Here is a 21,835-nt window from a genome sequence, read left to right on the forward strand (position 1 = left end):
AATCTTGGGACTTTCAAAACCAAAATTATGATCAAATCTAGATCTGCAAATGCAACAATAAATGTATTAAAGAAATATAATGATACACATAATTTAAAAATCTATTATGCCAGCTTTGACATCTAAGTGTGACCTTGACCTTGGAGGAAGGGGTGCAGGTGTTGTGCATGACAATGTCTTATTATTGTAATTATTTGTGCCAAGTATTTTCAAAACCCCTTGATTTGTAAAGAAGTTATAGATCAAACACAAAATATATCCTATCCTATCACAGACTATGTTAATCTTTGACTTCTTTAATTGTGTGACCGTGAAGGTAGGGAGTCATGTGTTGGCCCGACTTATCGACTTATTATTGTGTTTATTTGTGCAAAGTATTTTAAAAATCCTTTGACCTATGAAAAAGTTATAAACCGGACACAAATATACTTTATAACAGACTATTTTAATTTTTACCTGTAATTGTGACCTTGATCTTGGTGGTAGGAATGCAAGTGTTGCCGATGACACATTTTCTTATTAAAGCCACTATTTGTGCTTAGTATTTTCAAAATCCTTTGAACTATGAGAAAGGTATGGACTGGGCACAAAATACACTATTGAACAGGCTATGTCAATATTTGACCTCCAAGTGTGACCTTGACCATAGAGATAGGTGACTGTTTTTTTTGAGTATGGCACATCACTGATTATTATCAACAATTGTGGCAAGTATTTACAAAATCCCTTGATAGGTAAGAAAGGTATGGATCATACACGACATATACCGTCAAACAGACAATGTTGAACTTGAATGATTAAGTGCAATCTTTACCCTGGAGGTAAAGGTGTGGTTGTTGCGCATGACACATTTACTTATTATAACAAACATTTGTGCCAAGTTATTCGAAATTCCTTTCATAATTGACAAAGTTATGGTCTGGACATGAAAGTGTGACGGACAGACACCGGAGACTATTTCAATATCCCTTTTTTCTTTGAAAAGGCTGGGGACAATAAACACACATACTTTCAATTAAGCCCATGCAGAAGAGGAACAATAAACACACATACTTTCAATTAAGCCCATGCAGAAGTAGTGCCTATTAAATTTGAAACAAAATTCTTATTGTTTAGAACAATAAACACATTGTGAACTATAATATATTATAGATATGATGACAAGCAACACAGATAAGAATTAAGTTTAAAGACACTTAAAAGTTCCCATATATGAGAAAACTGTTAAAAGATTTATATATTAAATATCCTCTAAACATATAATGAAGCAACTTTCCCCATCCAAACAACAAAGACCAAAACAAATGCAATATATTAATATAAAGGTTTTAAACATCAAATCCAACCAGAAATGTGGAAAAATATGTGTACAAACACATTTTTAAAATATAAGTTGACCCAGATGACGGTCTTGCTCAATTAATAGTTTTATCATTCCTTGATCAATTTGAAAAAGTTTGGCATTAAAAGTATTTATGACATGGATGCACATAAATTTGTACTTTCAGCCGAAGTAAAAAAGGAATACATTGTATTAAAATATCTTGTCAAATGATTCAAACCACGTTATTGAAGCATTCTAAAAGCATGTCATTCTATAACGAAAAGCAACAACAAGCATAAACAAAGACTCACATGCCACTCAAAGCCTTTAAAACGTATGTGATTTTATGGCACAAACAGAACAAGACCAAAGTCAGGCAGTTCAAATGATCATAAAGTTAAATTTCCTTAAATCAAACATTCTAGTTCTTGTAATCAAGTAAACATGGTTTTGCAACCAGACAAATAGGAAAAATAAACTAATGGACAACATTTGAAGACACCGCTGTCATTTCCCAAAAAAATTCAAGGCATTCATAACATACAACATGTTTTCATAAGATATGTACAATGAGGAACAACAAAAAATACAACATTAACTAATCTAACAAAAAAGCATAAAAAATATACCCTAAACCATATAAAAAAATACAAATAATAAATCCTGACAAATTTTCATCAATTTAATATCATTTGTTAATTTTTCAAAGCTCAATCTTTTTTTTAAACCAATATTATAAATACAAACCAAACATGAACTATAAATAGTCCTAAACTTGTGCATTGGAAACCTTAAGAGAATTATTGAAAAAAAGTGAAAAAGATCTTGAGGTGACAAGAAGTCAACAAATATGTTTTACTAGTTTCAACACTATAGCATTATATTATAGATTGTTCCTTCATAGTTTGTAGTTTTTGAAAAGAAACATCTTGTTGACTTGAAAGGTAATTGTGAGCAAATATATAACCACAATAGTACATGATGATGGGCACAAAGTAATGAATTTGGGGGCATTTCTTTAATAGGGAATAATGAAACCAAACGAACAGTTCACATATGCAAAAGTGCAAAATGGATAACAGCATATCATTATCAAAGTATCATCAAAAGCTGTACAACTGGAAAAAATTAGCAAAAATGTAACGCATGGTTTGTATAAGGCATGATAAAATATCAGAACAAAAATCACATATTGCATACATCCTATAACAACACGTAATCATTTTGAGAAGGCAGTTGTGTATTATTACTTTTAATGGCAAACATTGCTATGGCTTTTAAATTATCCAAAAAGCCATTTTATCTTAATAACCATGATTAAAACAATGGTATTGAAATAGCAAGTGACAATTTAGAATAAAGAATTAGTTTGCTGCAAAAATTTAAGGCAACTTGTATCTGACCATGGCCAACAGAATAATAAACAAGAAATCCATTGTATCATTATCTCTTGCCAAATGATTCAAACAATATAATTGAAATTTTTTTTTAAGGCATGTCATTCTATGATAAAAAAGAACAACAACAAAAAGCACAGACAAAGACCCGCATGCCATTCAAAGCCTTTGAAACGTATGACATTTTATAATACAGAACAAACAAGACCAAAGCCAGGCATTTCCATTATGCTTAAAATAGATAAATTTTCAAAAAGCATGTTTTCGGTCTGGCAAACAACTTTACATGGTGTAGCAGTCATACAAATAGGTACAAGCAATCATCATAGTATTGCAAGCAACTCATAAGTCCCCTACCAATTAGAACTCCAGCAACATTCTGATGGACCTTTGGCCACTCAAATATACTATTTTAAGTAAAATTGGTGGGAAAAATCAGCATATCATTATGATGTGGGAGCTTGAAGTAAATCCTACAAGAAATGAAAAAATTGCAAGGAAAAAATACAAATGTCCGGGGAAAAGTTCGAAGGGGCATATTTCAGAAAATAGTCTTGCTAGATTATTGGACCTTAATTATCAATAATAAGAAACATACATATGAAGTTTGAATCAGATACAATAACAAATAAAGAAGTTATAAAAAAACAAACATTTTTTTCCCCAATCTAATTTCAAGGAAGGAAATTCTGCTAATTTAAAAGAAGTTATAAAAAAAACCCATTTTTTTTTTCATTTAATAAAATTCTTATTTCAAGGAAGGTAATTCTGCTATTTTTTTCGCCAGAGTTGTAAACCTTGTCACATATGATGTGGCCGATGACCAAAAATCAGTATCTAAAGTTTCAAGTAAATAAAGAAGTTATAGTGAAAAATATAAAAATCAGTATCAGAAATCTAGAAATACAGTGTATTTGTTGCCATAGAAACCAGAATTTTCCACATAGGAAGTAAACAGGACAATGCACATAATCTCCAGACTGTCATCTGTATCCATATGTCAAGTTTCATAAAAATATTTCAAGTACTTTTCACATTATCACTGGATCCAGTCTACGTGTTAAATTTGCCATATTTTCAGTCTATTTGTTGCCATAGCAACCAGAATTTCCAACATAGGAAGGAAAGAAAAAATATTGGCAAAACCTCCATACTGCCATCTATCCATATATTAAGTGTCATAAAAATATTTTCAGTACTTTTCAAGTTATCACAGATCCAGTTTTGCGGACGGACATACAGACAAACAGAGGGTAAACCTAAAGGCCCCTCTGGCTGAACCGATAGGGGACTGATAACTGAAAAAACCGACATTAAATGGAGACACTGCTGACATCTTCCAAGAAAATTTGATGGATCCAAAACATATAACATGCTCACATAAAGACATGTCTACTAAGGAAGAAGAAAAAACACAATATAAACCATAAACATAAAAATATAGCCTTAACTAAATAGCAAACATGCAAATAGAAAAACCCTTACAAATGTTCATCCACTAAATACTGTTTGTTCACTGCTTCAAAATTTGATCTCTTTTAAATCAATATTATAAATATTAACCTTACATGCATTTTTTTTGTATTAAACTTGTCCATGTGAAACGTTAAGAGAATAATAGAAATAACTAAAAAATATCTTGAAATGACAAAAAGTCAATGAATATGATCTTACTGGTTTCAATAATATAGCATTATATTGTAGTGAAAATCCTCAATAAATTATAGTATTTAAAAGGAAACATCTTGTTAACTCCACAGGTATTTGTGAACAAATATATAACAACAAAAGTGCATGATAATGGGCTTAAATAATGAATTCGGGGATATTTCCTTAATAAGTAACAAGTACACAAAAATGGACAGGATATATAAGCAAAAGTGCAAAATGGAAAAACAGCAAATCATTATGTAAGTACAACCAAAATTGGAATGTATAATTGGAAAAATTAGCAAAAATGTAACGTTAGCTTTGTATGACGCATGACAAGATATCAAAAAAAAAATTCATCGAATACATACTAAAACATTAACACAAACACTTTATAATTTAAAAAAAGGCGGTCTCGCATTAGTACACTTTTAATGGCAAACATTGCTATGGCTTTTCAATCACCCGAAGGGCTCTTCTAGTCCTTAATAACCATCATGAAAACAATGGCGTTGAAAAAAGTATGTGTCAATTTAGAATAAAAAAAATAATTTTGTGTAAATTATTCAAGGGAACTTGTACCTGATGATGTTCAACAGTCTCATAAACAATCCAATAATCAATTTGCAGAACATGTCCACCACTATATTGTTAACAAAACTTAAAAAAACACTATCAACAATATCTTAAAGCTACTTTAACATGTTATTCAAACTCCAAGCATATAACACACATCCAGATAAAAGCACATAAAATTGCTAAAACATCCTCCTGCTATAATTTGGCAAACCATCTCGCACGTAATTTCTAATTATTTCTTTCAATACATATGTCAGTAACCACTTCACAAGCTGTCAAAACGCAACCTCTTTTTTAAAGGCTTAGTGAAAGAATAACTCTGTTTCATGGACATGTCCAAGGGACTGTCTTCATCTACAGCCACGCAAGATGTTGACATATCCATAGGTATATCATCAACATAGGAACTGAAATGACTACTGCCATATTGTCTACATGTCAGGTCCACAGGCATGTGTGACACATCAGAGACTGTGGGTTGAACCAAATTCAATCCAGCATTGTCATACAAAGAAGAGGTATACGTTGGTACATGTTTACTAGCATCAGAAGCTACAGGCAATTTGTTTAATTTTTTTTGAACAGCTGCAGCATCACCATAAGCACCGCTTGTGGTGACTGTAGAATGCAAATAACAGTCATTTTGACCATCTCTAACTTCAAGGGAGGACAACTTTTCAACCTTAGAACATATGTAATCGCCTCCTTGGTGTTTTGGCAATAACTCAAACAAATATCTTTCATTGGCAACACATTTGAATAACTCATCGAGCGTCATGTTTTTAATACTGTCTCTTGGAAGGTTTAGGAGGTTTTCAACAGTCTTGTTGAACATGAGGATGTCTTCGACAGATTGACCATCTTTAACAGACACATGCAAGCGAAGTCCATCTCCAGACACTATATACCTTTTATTACACTTCTCACGGTAGAAAGAGGGCTCACTCCCAAGCAAAGATTTGCTATAGCCCTGAAGGGGACACAGATAGTATATCTCCAATCGCATCTTGACAGGTGTCGCAGTCAGGCTTTGCTTCCCCACTGTAGACTCCAAGCTACTGATGGTTGCAGTTTTCGATGGTTTTTTCTCTGGGCTTAAGTTTTTGCCATTGTCCTTATCATACTGAAGATGGCGCAACAACAAGAGACTGTCACTTTCAGTGTTCAAGGAATAATCTGCCAGAGTGCAATTCAGGACAGCGTAGCTATCCCCATAGTGGCGAATAGTGCATCCTTCAGCTACAAATACATCTCCAGTAGAGCCTTTGAAAGTGATGGCTTTATCGCGCCAAAAAGATAAAGACACACTACAAGTCGCATCAGCCAACCTTATTGTCAGTTTATCGGCATTATTTTGTTTCACATTTGCCTTGTCACCGTCAGCTAATTCCTTTAGGTCAGATATTTTTGTTAAATGAATTGGACAATGAAGTGGGCCCATTTCACTCCGACTGACAGTTGTATTGTTTGTAAACAGAAGCTGGACATCCTTGCCTGTCTTAGTGTACATCTTGGAGCAGCGTTTAATTCTTATATTTTTCACAATATATGTCTGCCCTTGCTGCAAGTTGGCATCTACATAGTTGACCATGTCTTTCCAACTTATGAAGTCAATTTTGTCAGTATTATCCTCAAGAAGGCCTGTCAGTCTTAGCCTGTCAGAAAATCAAAACATGGAAAAAAGAAAAAGAAAAGAATTAAATTTAAAAGAGAAAGTTTAATTGCTTAATGAAAATGAAAAGGAGGGCAAAAGCCAGCGGAAGTTGGCTGAGATATACGGCATTGGAAAAACTCAGGTACATACTGTAAAAAATGAATGATAAATTTACAGAAAAAAATCTCAGATAAAAGTGACATTAAGGGAAAACTTATAATTAAACAAACACACTGTCAAGTTATTTGATTCTTCAAACCTTGATACTGTATTTTTCTATCAGTATCCTTACAAAATGATATTAATATTATGTTTGGTTTCTGTCTTTATAAGAATTTGTGTATCACGTTCGTTTTAATTTTATTTTTCAGGTCCAGAACATTTTGAAGCGTAAATGGAGGGTTATGAAGAGAATGTCAGTGCTGATAGAAAAAGGCTTCGTGTCTAAACCCCGAACGAGGAGCTCAAAAGTCTGATGTGGCATGGTTCCAGAAAGTACGGGCAAATAATATAACGGTGACAGGACCTATGCTTCAAGAAAAAGCACTTATGTAAGCTAGTGAACTAAGTTTGACCGACTTTAAGGCATCAACTGGTTGGCTGACCAGGTTCCGCCAGCGACACAATATCAGCTTTCTATCTGTGTGTGGAGAGTGTGCTTGCGTTTCTCAGGACACTGTACAAGACTGGAAAGATAAACTCTCTGACATCATTGAAGGTTATAGTGCTAGGGACATATACAATATGGATGAAACAGGTCTGTTCTTACGTGCTCATCCGGATAAGACTTAAAGTGTTAAGGGTGAGGATTGTAAAGGCGGAAAGAAATCTAAAGAGAGGATTACTCTATCATTATGTGTTAACATGGAAGGTGACATTGAAAAACTAGTTGTGATTGGACGCGATGCAAAGCCTCATTATTTCAAAAACTTGAAAACTGAAAATCTTCCAGTGACATGGTACCACAATCAGAAAGCATGGATGACCCAGAAATTATTCAAAAACTGGTGCATGGACTTTAATGAACGAATGAAGAGAGCTGGAAGACATGTGATATTATTCTTGGATAATGCGCCTGCTCATCCTGACGACCTGGTAACTTCCAACGTGAAACTCGTGTTTCTTCCAAAGAACACCACATCCAAGCTTCAGCCTTTAGACCAGGGTATCATTTACACTGAAGCGTCTCCTGAGAAGGGTCATCACATCAATTGACCAGAACAGTTCATCTACAGCTGAAACCATCTCAAAACAACTTTATGTGCTTGACGCCATCCAGTGGGTCAATGCAGCAGTGAAAGAGGTGAAAAAAGAGACTGTTGTCTAGTGCTTTGCGAAAGCTGGACTTTCTAGTGATGTAATAAATGTAGATGAGGATGACGATGCACCTCTTGGTGAACTTGTTGAGCTTGTGAGGGCTGCCAATGAGAGACTGAACATATCTGAACAGATGTCACCAGAGGAGTATGTCAGTGCTGATGATGAGGCTCCAGCCCATGAGGAACTGACAGACAATTGGGAACAGGATTTGTTGGCTGCTCATAGAGACAATATAGAAACCACTGTTGAATCCAATGTTGACCTATTATGTGATGACCAGGACTATGATAATGTTGACCTTCAATGTCAAATCAAATCACATCAAGAGGCACTACAACACTTACAGCAGCTTAAGTTATACTGTGGATTAAAAGACTTGAGTTGTGTCCTTCCATCCCTAAATGAGGCAGAAGAAACACTGGAAAAAGTGACAGTGAAATCAATGTGTAAGACAAAGCAAGTGACCATTGAGAGATTCTTCAAGTGAAAACAAAACAAGTGCTTGTTAACAAAGATTTAATGTCATTTACTAGCTATGCATTGTATCAATGATTTTTGTTAATATAAAAACATCTTAAATGTCATTACATTAATGATTTTATTTTTCATTGTATCAATGGTTTGTATATGTTTAATATTTTCATTATAAATTATCATGCATTAAAAATGTTTTTTGTTTAAAAAAATATGTGTTTCTTTTTACTCATTTAATTAAGTACATTTACCATGTGCATAAAACTATACAAGGTATACATTAAGTTAAGTTGGACTTCGTCAGCTGTTAAAGTGACTTATTCACTATTAAGACCAGTTCACTATTAAGACCACTTTGAGTCAGTCCCGTTAGTGGTCTTAATAGAGAGAATTTACTGTATTTAGTCACATCAGATTTAAAATGAAATTATTCCTTAAAAAACTTGAGAAGGCTTTGAGTTTACATTTACAAACTTAATAGGTTGATAACAGTTTGTAGTGTTCCACTAATTATTTTCCCTCGGTGATATATTGAAAGTAAAGAAACAAAAACCAGAGTACTTTACATGGTGTTTATTTTCACTGTTAATCTTGTATAACACAGATACTATCACAACACTGAACACTTTAACATTGATAGTTAAAACATGTTTAGAAAGGAATTCTTGATATGATTAGCACATGTGTTACATGAATGAATTGTGTAACTGAAATATAAGCTCCTTACAATTATTTTTTATTTCACGATTTGAAGTCATTATGTGAGTAGCATATGTAAGTCATAATAACTTGGTCCCTAATGATTTCTGTATAGGATATTTTTCATGTATGTAAACAATAAAATCTTTTGCCACATTTTGTTTTTCAAAAATAATATCACACAGTTGTTATCATAATCCACATGTATTCCAGATAATATGTCTATTTTCTTCTTTTCTGTACACCTACATAATTTGCAATGTACATAAAAAATCCAACTAGCTTCACAGCTTTTTTTATCACATTAAGCTTATCACATGTACACACATTATGTTCCAATAACAAAATATATTACATCTACTATTATTCATCTACATATGGAATGCTTTCCTATGTCTTCTTGTCATTCTACATAATGACATCCATTACTCACTCTTCTTTTATTGACCTCTGGTTTCCACTTAAACTATGAGATGAACCCTTGTTTTCATTTTAACAAACCATAGATGTTTCTCCTCTAATTCTTTATAAAACACCCATTTTCCTTTGGTATAATATACCTCTTGTTTTTACTTAGTTCATAAAACGATCTCCTGTTTTTACTTTATTCTCACTTTAATTCTTGCTTCTACATAAATTCGTCATAAGAACATTTGTTTTCACTATTATTTATCACTTCTTGTTTTCACTTTTATCTATCATAAGACCCCTTGTTTCCCCTCTCTTTTCCAGATGATAACCATTCCCTGTGCATCACAGGAAGCGAGCAAACTTTCATCACAATTAAAGCAGACATCAAGTACAGGGGCAGAGTGACCTAGCAGTTTGTTTACACATGCTTTCTTCTCCTTCCCAATGTCAAAAAAGTAAACACACATATCTTCACTACCTGATACTGAAATAAAGAATATAATACATACTTGAATACATATCTGAAAAGGAAAAATAGATTTCAAATAGATAATTCATGTTATGTTAAAACAAAGCAACTTACATTAACATAATATATTTTTGTCAAACTAAAAACTGAATTTGGCTTATAAATTTGCTCAATGGTTAAAAATGTGATTTAAGATTACTTCAAATAACTAACACACATTTTATATCCAACAATGATCTAAAGTTTGCTTATAAAGTAGCCATTTATGACAATGATTTAGGTAGAACATACTGCAATACTACAAACAACCCTTGCTAGACTACCAAAATCTCATATAGCTGCCTGTATGACATTAATTACATATAGCAGTTATCCATTTAAACTTTATAATAACCATTACAGAACTTAAGTCAAAATTGATGCATACCAAAATTAAAATTTACATTTTCCATACTGAGAACCAATATCTTTATTTGAATTCAATCATACTTACTGACACATGCTCCCTGTCTGAATGACATTAGAGGACAGAATGTGCTACGAACACGCGCATGTTTCTGTCGAATTGAAAACCTTTGTTTTAGTTGGAGACTACCATTTGGTGAGATTCTGAAAGAAACAAATAGAGCAACACATTTTTATTTGTATAAAAAAACTTTTACCAGAAGAAAAACAACAAAACAGACTTTCAAAACAATTAAACTAGTTTCAATTAGTACTTAACAACTTGTACATAAAATTTGTCTGTATAAAAAAAACCAAACATTCAAGAAGGTTAAAGTATTTCTATTCACAGTTAACAATTTGATGAGCATTTTGAGTTTATAAAGCTGCAATAATGAATGACCTGACAGTTTGATATGAATTCCGATATCTGATGACATTTTTGATTATCAAATTTTTATTTTAATACAATGTAACTACATGTAAACATGTATATCACATGAAAGAAATGGCAATGTAACTTGGTATCTTGGCTGATAACAATTCAGTGATATAGTTCCATAAAGATATTGTCAGAGATTAATGACAAACAAGAGGGCCATGATGGCCCTGAGGTCGCTCACCTGTATATAGGCCCCCGGAGCGGGGCCAGTTTAAACCCCAGGGCTTTTATTTGAACAAACTTGGAAGACACCCATTAGAAGATGTTTCATGATTTTAAGTTTTTACTTCACACATACAATGAAAAACAATGACCTCCCCCCACCCCACCCCCTTTGACAGGGCCAATTTTAACTCAAGGGCTTTTATTTGAACAAACTCGGTAAACACCAACAAAAAGATGTTTTCTGCTTAAAATCTAATCTCAAGCTCATTGGATTTTTTTTAAAAGAAGATTTTTTACGTTTTTACTATACACATATAGTTAAAAACAATGACACCTCTGGGGCGGGGCCAGTTTTAACATCAGGGCTTTTATTTGAACAAACTTTGTAGACACTTACAAGAAGATGTTTCATGCTTAATATCTTAACTCTAGCTTTTTGGGTTTTTTCAAAGAAGATTTTTAAGTTTTTGCCATACACATATAAGGAAAATCAATGACCCCCGGGGCGGGGCCAATTTTGACCCCAGGGCTTTTATTTGAACAAACTTTGTAGACACTCACTAGAAGATGTTTCATGCTTAATATCTAAACTCTAGCTATTTGGGTTTTTTCAAAGAAGATTTTTAAGTTTTTGCCATACACATATAAGGAAAATCAATGACCCCCGGGGCGGGGCCAATTTTGACCCCAGGGCTTTTATTTGAACAAACTTTGTAGACACTCATTAGAAGATGTTTCATGCTTAATATCTAAACTCTAGCTATTTGGGTTTTTTCAAAGAAGATTTTTTAAGTTTTTGCTATACACATATAAGGAAAATCAATGACCCCCAGGGCGGGCCAATTTTGACCCCAGGGCTTTTGTTTTAACAAACTTTGTAAACACCCATTAGAACATGTTTCATGCTAAATATCTTAGCTCTAGCTCTTTGGGTTCTTTAAAAGAAGATTTTTTAAGTTTTTACTATATGCATATAGGGAAAATCAATGACCCCCTGGGGCGGAGCCAATTTTGATCCCAGGGCTTTTATTTGAACAAACTTTGTCAACACTTATTAGAAGATGTTTCATGCTAAATATCTTAGCTCTATCTCTATGGGTTCTTTAAAAGAAGATTTTTTAAGTTTTTACTATATGCCTTTGGGGAAAATCAATGACCCTGGGGCAGAGCCAATTTTGACCCCAGGGCTTTTATTTGAACAAACTTGGTAGACACTTATTAGAAGATGTTTCATGCTAAATATCTTAGCTCTACCTCTATGGGTTCTTTAAAAGAAGATTTTTTAAGTTTTTACTATATGCATATAGGGAAAATCAATGACCTCCGGGGGGGCCAATTTTGACCCCAGGGCTTTTATTTGAACAAACTTGGAAGACACTTATTAGAAGATGTTTCATGCTAAATATCTTAGCTCTATCTATATGGGTTCTTTAAAAGAAGATTTTTTAAGTTTTTACTATATGCCTATAGGGAAAATCAATGACCCCAGGGCGGGCCAATGTTGACCCCAGGGCTTTTATTTGAACAAACTTGGTAGACACTTATTAGAAGATGTTTCATGCTAAATATCTTAGCTCTAGCTCTATGGGTTCTTTAAAAGAAGATTTTTTAAGTTTTTACTATATGCATATAGGGAAAATCAATGACCCCCAGGCGGGGCCAATTTTGACCCCAGGGCTTTTATTTGAACAAACTTGGAAGACACTTATTAGAAGATGTTTCATGCTAAATATCTTACCTTTAGCTCTATGGGTTCTTTAAAAGAAGATTTTTAAGTTTTTACTATATGCATATAGGGAAAATCAATGACCCCCTGGGGCGGGCCAATTTTGACCCCAGGGCTTTTATTTGAACAAACTTGGTAGACACTCACTAGAAGATGTTTCATGCCAAATATTTAAGCTCTAGCTCTTTGGGTTTTTTAAAAGAAGATATTTAAAGTTTTAACTTTCGGTTGCCATGGCAACCAGAGTTCTGCATGGAATTAAATTCTTTGAACAATTTTTAAAGGTGACCACCAAAGGAACATTCCTGTAAAGTTTGGATGAAATTGGCTTAGTGGTTTATGAGGAGATGTCATTTAAAGTAAAAGTTTACGGCCGGACGCCGGACGGAAAGCGATCACAAAAGCTCACCCTGTCACTTTGTGACAGGTGAGCTAAAAATACACAAAGAATATGTCAACAGTGAACAACTTACAAATGACTTTAGCTCAAATTATCTCCACTTAAGCCGCTAGACTGAATCAAAATAAGACTTACCTAAATAAGCACAGTGAGTTAAACTGCAATTAAGAAGTGAGGTTTTTCCTTTTTTTACCCAAGGGAGATATACTCGTTTGAATGCCTTCAATCTTATACCCTGTAAAAATACATTTAAAATTTAATATTCTTGAACTGTCATATTAACATTTCACTTACCAAATAAACAAACAATATACTTTACATCAATAATAACTATAGCTATAAATATAATGTACAATGTTTTCTGTAAAATCAACTCTGGTTTAAAACATATAGCAACTTTCCTTGGTAGAACAGTCATCCTTTCACATAAGTTTTTTTACATTTACATTTAGAGCATTTGTTGAAGTGACTCTTAAGATATAAAATACCTTCTTGTTCTGATTAGTTTCCCATTAGTCAGATCTACATTGAATGATGATAATGAACCTTTATCATCCCCCACCCATAATGTTCTTCCTGTAGGGTCAAAGGCCAATGACATGCCTATACCTGTAATCTTACAACTTCCTCCCTGGAAAATACAAATACAATTAAATATGAAAGAAAAGAATCTTAAAAGCTGCATGCTTCCAGATAAGCCAAAATATTTCAAGAAAATAAAACTTGAGAAAAATGTACCAAGATTTTAAGTAAAAAGATTCAAGTAATATTTACATGCTATGTGCAATTAATGGCCAATGCAGTAAAGGCTATTTTGCATATTTTGACCTCATTTTGGTTATTTACGTTGATTGTAAATGCTGTTTGCAATGTGTAAATTAGCATGAATCTGGAGGCATCATCATTTCAGCATGTATGCAATGTTTTGGGTGTTCTCTTTAAAAACAAATTTATTGTTCAAAACATCTTGGTGACTATAAGGCATTTCATTAAAATAAATAAAAATAAATTACCTTATAACCTTTCCCTGTGGATACATTGATGATCTGCACAAAATATTTACTGTTCCCTGTCTAAATAGGTGTTAAAGAAGTTGATAGAGCAAATAAAGTTCAATATTATAAACATGTACTTAAAATATAAATTTTAAATGCTTGCTCCCGTGATCCCAACAGTTTAATATTTGTATATGTATATACTATATACATGTAGATATCTATGAAGAAAATTTCAGTAAACGTCTTTTGAATGATCAATTTTAAAGTATGACTAAAATTGATAAGTGATACTTCTATTGGTTAATACTGAGTGATGCATGCAAAATTAGCCATTAAATGACAGCATAGTCAAATCCATTAATTCATGACACTTCTGATAATGATCTAACAATCTTATCAATACATTTAAATTGTAGAAAGGATACAACAAACATATTATTATTTAATGGATGAAAGAGACAAGAGTGTAGCTCCGCCCCTGTGATATCTTTGATTGTACGTATACACTCTCCTGACGCCACATTCCATAGTCTCGCAGTGCTGTCAAACGATACAGATAAGATGATGTCATTTGATAATGACCACTGAAAATCTGTAGTAAAGCAATATAATCAGAATTAAGTAAAAATATCTCTAGTAAAGCAATACTATCATCTGACATCTAATCAAAAAGATTACTTAAAAATAGCCACATGTTATTGTACATAAATCACTATCAAAACCAGCAATACAAAAATCAGTTAATGCATAATAGGATATGATCTTTACGTTTGTAACAAATAACATTTATCTATCTATACAAAAATAAGCTGTTTATAAAAAGATGTATTACTAAAATACCACATACCAGAGACAGCATCAGTGTGTCCTTTAAGCATACATATTACAGTAGCAGGTGGTGGAATAACTTGACATACTGACAGGGTACCATCCACAGAGGAGCATGCCACTCTACTCTTGTCATCATTCGCAAACTTTACACTTGTTACTAAAAATAGAAACAGTTATGTACTGGTAAATCATAATCTCATAATCTATCATACATTTAAAAAATAGCATATTTTTTATTTAAAAAAAAACATGTAAATAAATTGGAGATCAAGAAAACAAAAGTGAGATTACCTGCATCTGTGTGTTGGTCAAATATATGGTGCATGCCAGCAAATGCATAATTCTCCGACACTGACTTCCCACCTGCCATTGCTCTATAAAGTCAAACATAAATGTTTGTCTAATACAGAAATATAGAAACAATAACAAGTGCAAGATGGATTCATGAAATTCTGTCCATTCTATCTTTCAACTTTAGCAGAAATTCACATGAAAATGGATAAAACACTAACAAGTGATCTTGGAAAACAACTTAATTTTTGGCTAAACAGAGAATAAACCAGAAAATATCTAAACAACAAGTTCCCATGAGTATTGAACAACAGAAGCAGTTTCTATGACATTAAGCGGCAGCTATGCTGTCCCCTTAGTTGTTAATAAGTCTGACTAGTCTAAAGATTGCTGGCTGTGTGAGTTCAAACCCCCAGGGACAAGCCATTGTTAACTAATTGCTCAGTACTGGTTGGGGTTCCAAGGGGGGGGGAAATGGATTTAAAAGAGTATTGTTTTCATTAAGAATTAGCTTCCTTAAAACAATCAACAATCATGCATGATTAAAGCCGACAGAAAAACATACATGATAAAAAGTATAAGTTTACTTTCATTTCTTTTGGAGTAATAATGATTATTAGTTAATTAACAACAATTTTACTCTTTGGAAATTATCTATGTTTTTTGGACAGGCCTATCTTTACAACTTGCAAATTTTATAATTTTACCTGCTAGCCTCAGCTTCCCTTGTTGGCACCACCTCTATACTATCAAAGACTCTTTTCATTGGTCCATCAAGATTGAACTTGACACTCCCACTGCTTCTCTGTCGTCGATGATGATATTTCCTACTTTCAGCCAGCTTTGGATCAAGACTCTGTAAAATATCATTTGAATTTTTGAGACAATTAAGTACAAAAAATACAGATAGTACATACTGCTTATTGTTCAAAATTATCCCTAATTGTTTAATTCTTATGTTAGATGTAGAAATTTATTAACAATAATCTAATTTTCTCAATTTCTTACCCAAAACATATACATGTCATTACATTTCTGCCAAAAACTTGATACCATACCTAATGGTATAATTATATGTCCTCTACCCCAGTATTTTATATATGTTGGAATAAAGGATTCTGTCAAAAATTGTTAACCAGGGTGAAATGTTTAAGAATATTGCTTTACTCCTTTATAAATTTAAATCATTATTTATTTCTACACATTTAATTACACAATGTTACATAATCAAATTTTGATATAAAGGTTAATGAGAGTCTGTAACTTAATAGTCATCCACTGATTCAGAACTTTTTGGCACCAACATTGTTATATTAGTTTAAGATTTTCTGCTGCACAAGTCTTACCTCAATAGTAGATTTACTAATACTTCTACCTCCAAAGCTAAAGGATCTGCTCTTGATGCTTCTGCAAAGTAAACAGGAAGATATGTATGTTATCAAAAAATATCCAAGACAATAGATTTATCATAGGAGGATCTTGACCTAAAACTTGTATTTAACTTGGGTAGATTTTGTTTGGTAAAGTGAGATTCATTCTAGTAAAATCCAAGAGAGCCATTACATAATGGTATTATATAAGCATCATCATTCCAGATCATGCTCATAAGATATACAATGTTTCTTTCTGGTGGGTCTTGTTTGTGCAAGAGATACTGGTGATACATGTATAAATAAAGTAAAATATGTACAGGTGTTCATTATTACAAAACAGAAACCTGCTTTCATCAAGAATTTATCAGTATCAAATGTACATGTAATAGCATAAATAGAAATTTTGGAATAAGGTAAATAATTATAGTATGAATGTACCCTTGGTCAGAGATGGCAGGACTGCCATATTTAGTTGACAAAAGTCTGGCTCTTGTATGTAAGTAGTCTCGTCTTACTGACTGATCTTTCTGAAACAAAATAAGCACAAAAATAAGACCCTATTCTTTTCTTTTACTATGGTAATGAATAGGGATCGCCAGTTAATGTCTCGTTGTGTGTTTTTAAAAAAAAATGCTAAAACTTGCAATAAATGATTAATCCATCATGTTATCGCAAGAAAGGTTCAAGTCAAAATTTATAGGCTCCCAAGTATTTTAAAGATACAATGATCAAAAGAAACTAGTGCTTGTAATCGCAAAACAGGATACACATAAGACAGGGTACAGTGATTTCATTTATCCACTGTGAAAAAAAGATTTTATTAACTGGATCAAAGTTATATGAAGGAAAAGTTGTGATAAAGAATATGACAGAAATGATCTATTGCAAACTTACTATTAAAAGGAGATTTATATAAGCTAATGTCTTTATAAAACTTAAATAAAAAATTATCAAACAAAGTGTTTACAAATATTCTTTCATTAAAGTTTCAAAGCTTATGTACGTAAATAAAAAATTATCAAACAATGTGTAAATATTCTTTCATTAAAGTTTAATTGCTTATGTACGTAAATAAATGTATGAAGACATGGAGAAATTGACAAAAAATTAATTAAAAAACAAGAAATAATATCCATGCAGATCCAATTAATAAAGTGACAAGACTTCCTTTCATACAATTCAAGAGGTTTAAATTTTATTTCAGCCAAAAAAAGCTGAAATAAATTCATATTTTGTATTATATGACTCATTTTAGAATATTATATTGTTTTTAAATGCACAAATGAATTCACAATTATCATGAACCCACCCTCAAATTCAAAAGAATATATTTTTGATTAATATGAAGATTTAGTGAGAATGGCAACCATGTTACTAGAAATGTTCCCTATATATGTGTATATGTATATCATGGCTCCCTTACAGCCAATCTTTGGACCTTTCCTCACTCAGGTTATTAATTCCATTCTAACAATAAACACATAATAGTGGATGTACTTACAAATGACTGTGCTAATATGTAAAGCATCTTTGAAGTTTAAAGTATCATTCTACTATATATATTTACATGTATAACCACTAACCTTCAGGTATAAACATTTTATACTTATAAAAATAGATTAAGAAACTATAAAAAAAGGCAATAAATCTTACATCTCCAGCAGCATTCTCTCTCAGCAATTGGCTCCTTCTTTTGATGTATAAAGTTCCTTGCAAACAAGAAACAGTCAGGATTAATTCAAACTTGATCAAGAGTCATACAATATAAGTATTACTCTATTAATTCAATATGAAATTAGCCACAGATTTAAAAGTAATGGTTACTGCAGCTGATTTCTCAAAAAATGATCATAACTTTATATGTTTGAACCTTTGTGTGATTTAAATAAAAGTGGTATCCCAACTCTTTATCTAGTACTGTTGAAGCTCAGCCATTTTTGAATAAATGATAGCTGATTTGTTCTACCATAAACACTGAAAGCTCTAAAGCAGACTGTTATAAACATGTTTCATCAAAGAAAATGGAATATTCTATATGTAGGTAAAATTCTAAACAGAGTGACATCACAGCCAATACATACTGGTTTCCTAGCAGTTTCCAGCCACAAATCGCACTTTTAACAAAATAAAAATCAGTCTACAGAGGGGTACAAAAATTTTACAGGACAAAGTTAGGTACCTGTCCAGCATTGCCATGTGTTTAATGTTGCACTTTAATTTGAATATAGGTCTGAAATGTAACACCTTTTTTTCACCTTTATTAAAAAATTCATAGCAGTTTTCCGGACCTTTTTTATTTTGAATATAATGCAGTACCATAAAGCAATATTAAGATGATTTTATCAGACAAACAGAACTAATCCCAACATTTTCTGTGTTGTCTGCAAAAATATTTTCCGAAGTATTAATTTACCTAAAATGGGGTCTTAGTTATTGCGCATGGATATTCAAACTAGTATTCCCCAGGTGTTGCTGATTTTTGAATGTCGCAAATTCTCTCATGTAACTTTTAATAACAGGCAAAACTTCAAAACATATAAATTGTTGTACTATTTTAAATGCTGTTTAGTATAGAAAACAAATATTTCTCTGATTGATGAAGTAATGTGGATGCCTTACTGGTAAAAATAGACTGTACTGGACGAAAATGATAAACGCCTGGAAAACTGCTAGGGGACGGAACTGCTAGGAAACCAGTATAGCTGTCAACAAATTCTTCAAACAAAGCAATTGTGACATGGAAAAAATGTTAAAAAATCAAACATAAAATTTATAGTACACTGTTACATGCATATCATTTATATCTGTTTAATCATTCAACTTATAGGCATTTCACTTTTTAGTTTTAGTTAATGTATAAAAAGACTTATCAGAATCCTCTTTTTAAAAATTGGTATAGTACACCCCGCGCGGGTACCACGTACGTCCTTGCCCATTCTGATGTAATCAGAAAATTTGTTTCTTTACACATTGAATGCCACCAAATACTGTTTCCACCATTAAAGTGAAAGTGGAAGTGCTGCTTTTTGTGAATTATCTTTTCATTTCAAATAAATTCTGTCCTTGATAGGAAAATCCAAAGCTGCCTGTGTGTGCTGAAAAAACTTCTTTATTTTACCCCATATTTAACTGTTAAACTTATAATTTTATGTTCCGACAAGTGAAGGTCGTCAGCAACTTATAAATTTTATGTTCCGACAAGTGAAGGTCGTCTGCTGAAACTGTGTGACAGCATATTCTGTTACAAAAATTATACTGAAGCCAAAAAGGGCCATCATTAACATACCACAGTACCATAGTGCTCTCTGTATAAGCTCCCATTCTAAACATGGCTGACCGTCCATAGATGTTTCTAATTAAAATCATTGAGTTATTCTATGAATGACATGTGTATTTTAAAGTCAAGATGCGAACAGCTGAACACAATTCAATAAAATAGTAAATATAAGTTCTTTTCTATTTGTACAAAAAAAACTACAATTTGCGGGAAATAATAAGAACAGTGGTACCATAGGCATAGGGGACCATCCTAATTTATTGAAATATAATTTTGGTTATTTTTTGGTTTTATCATTAATATAATATATTTGTGTAACCTAGTAATCAGTATGTAATTTCTCTTCATCATATGACAGTCCCAATTTTCTAGAAAATCACGACATTCAACAGTTCAATACTGTTCAACAGTTTAGAAAAAAATAAAAAATAACAAGACAAATTAAAATTAAACATTTCAAAATGCACTATTTTAAATGCTGTTTAGTATAGAAAACAAATGTTTCTCTGATTGATGAAGTAATGTGGATGCCTTACTGGTAAAAATAGACTGTACTGGACGAAAATGATAAACTGCCGGAAAACTGCTAGGGGACGGAACTGCTAGGAAACCAGTATAGCTGTCAACAAATTCTTCAAACAAAGCAATTGTGACATGGAAAAAATGTTAAAAAATCAAACATAAAATTTATAGTACACTGTTACATGCATATCTGACATTTATATCTGTTTAATCATTCAACTTATTGGCATTTCACTTTTTAGTTTTAGTTAATGGATAAAAAGACTTATTAGAATCCTCTTTTTAAAAATTGGTAAAGTACACCCCGCGGGTACCACGTCCTTGCCCATTCTGATGTAATCAGAAAATTTGTTTCTTTACACATTGAATGCCACCAAATACTGTTTCCACCATTAAAGTGGAAGTGGAAGTGCTGCTTTTTGTGAATTATCTTTTCATTTCAAATAAATTCTGTAATTGATAGGAAAATCCAAAGCTGCCTGTGTGTGCTGAAAAAACTTCTTTATTTTACCCCATATTTAACTGTTAAACTTATAATTTTATGTTCCGACAAGTGAAGGTCGTCTGCTGAAACTGTGGTGACAGCATATTCTGTTACAAAAAATTATACTGAAGCCAAAAAGGGCCATCAATTAACATACCACAGTACCATAGTGCTCTCCGTATAAGCTCCCATTCTAAACATGGCTGACCGTCCATAGATGTTTCTAATTAAAATCATTGAGTTATTCTATGAAGGACATGTGTATTTTAAAGTCAAGATGCGACAGCTGAACACAATTCAATAAAATAGTAAATATAAGTTCTTTTTATTTGTACAATTTGCTGGAAATAATAAGAACAGTGGTTGACTACCATAGGGGACCATCCTAATTTATTGAAATATAATTTTGGTTAGTTTTGGTTTTTCATTAATATAATATATTTGTGTAACCTAGTAATCAGTGTAATTTCTCTTCATCATATGACAGTCCCAATTTTCTAGAAAATCACGACATTCAACAGTTCAATACTGTTCAACAGTTCAATATTGGTTGCAGAAAAAAATAAAAAATAACAAGACAAATTAAAATTAAACATTTCAAAATATTATCAAAATATTTAATTAAACAATTAAAAAAAAACTACAGTACAGTGTACCAAAAATTCTTACTAAACTGTGGGTTACTTGGGGCACGATAAGCATTGTATTTTGCATCAAGTGCAAGAATTTGCTGCCAATTTGCCATGTTTACATTTTCACTTCCTTCGTCGCTTGCATCAATACAAAAATAAATAAATTTACGGAATAAAACGGAAATATCCGAAGTTTTAAAATCGTGACTTTTCTTATTGTTGTTTTATTTCTTTTATCATTAAATCATACACGTTAATACTACAGTACCCAAG

General features: G+C 32.4%; 2 protein-coding genes across 2 annotated transcripts; one reads left to right on the forward strand and one right to left on the reverse strand.

The window, feature by feature from the left end:
* The first annotated feature begins 7,468 nt into the window (after nucleotides 1-7,468).
* Nucleotides 7,469-8,411, forward strand: LOC132720186 (uncharacterized). Its single transcript, XM_060704228.1, has 2 exons — nucleotides 7,469-7,769; nucleotides 7,975-8,411. Exons 1-2 carry the CDS (start codon nucleotides 7,469-7,471, stop codon nucleotides 8,409-8,411), a joined length of 738 nt encoding a protein of 245 aa, XP_060560211.1.
* A 545-nt stretch (nucleotides 8,412-8,956) lies between these two features.
* LOC132720188 (WD repeat-containing protein 13-like) lies at nucleotides 8,957-21,750 on the reverse strand. The gene is made up of 14 exons (XM_060704229.1): nucleotides 21,600-21,750; nucleotides 18,301-18,356; nucleotides 17,086-17,174; nucleotides 16,621-16,681; nucleotides 15,982-16,130; nucleotides 15,275-15,357; nucleotides 15,000-15,140; nucleotides 14,578-14,744; nucleotides 14,168-14,227; nucleotides 13,643-13,785; nucleotides 13,449-13,467; nucleotides 13,290-13,312; nucleotides 10,471-10,586; nucleotides 8,957-9,992 (listed from the first exon to the last, which is right to left on the reverse strand). The coding sequence occupies exons 1-14, from the start codon at nucleotides 21,673-21,675 to the stop codon at nucleotides 9,796-9,798; spliced, it is 1,380 nt and encodes a 459-aa protein (XP_060560212.1). The 5' UTR covers nucleotides 21,676-21,750; the 3' UTR covers nucleotides 8,957-9,795.
* Nucleotides 21,751-21,835: the final 85 nt, after the last annotated feature.

This window comes from Ruditapes philippinarum, unplaced genomic scaffold (assembly GCF_026571515.1).
Source record: "Ruditapes philippinarum isolate M1 unplaced genomic scaffold, ASM2657151v2 ctg812_1_1_1_1, whole genome shotgun sequence".
Classification (NCBI taxonomy): domain Eukaryota; kingdom Metazoa; phylum Mollusca; class Bivalvia; order Venerida; family Veneridae; genus Ruditapes; species Ruditapes philippinarum.

Bases quoted from the DNA above. Each gene is read 5' to 3' on its own strand.
- LOC132720188 (XM_060704229.1), bottom strand. From the start codon at position 21,675: ATGGCAAATTGGCAGCAAATTCTTGCACTTGATGCAAAATACAATGCT. The intron at 16,682-17,085 runs GTACATTCATAC...TTTACTTTGCAG, and splicing joins CCTGCCATCTCTGACCAAGG to AAGCATCAAGAGCAGATCCT. The intron at 10,587-13,289 runs GTAAGTCTTATT...TGTTTCTTTCAG, and splicing joins AACTCACTGTGCTTATTTAG to AATCTCACCAAATGGTAGTC.
- LOC132720186 (XM_060704228.1), top strand. From the start codon at position 7,469: ATGGAAGGTGACATTGAAAAACTAGTTGTGATTGGACGCGATGCAAAG. The intron at 7,770-7,974 runs GTATCATTTACA...TAATAAATGTAG, and splicing joins GCTTCAGCCTTTAGACCAGG to ATGAGGATGACGATGCACCT.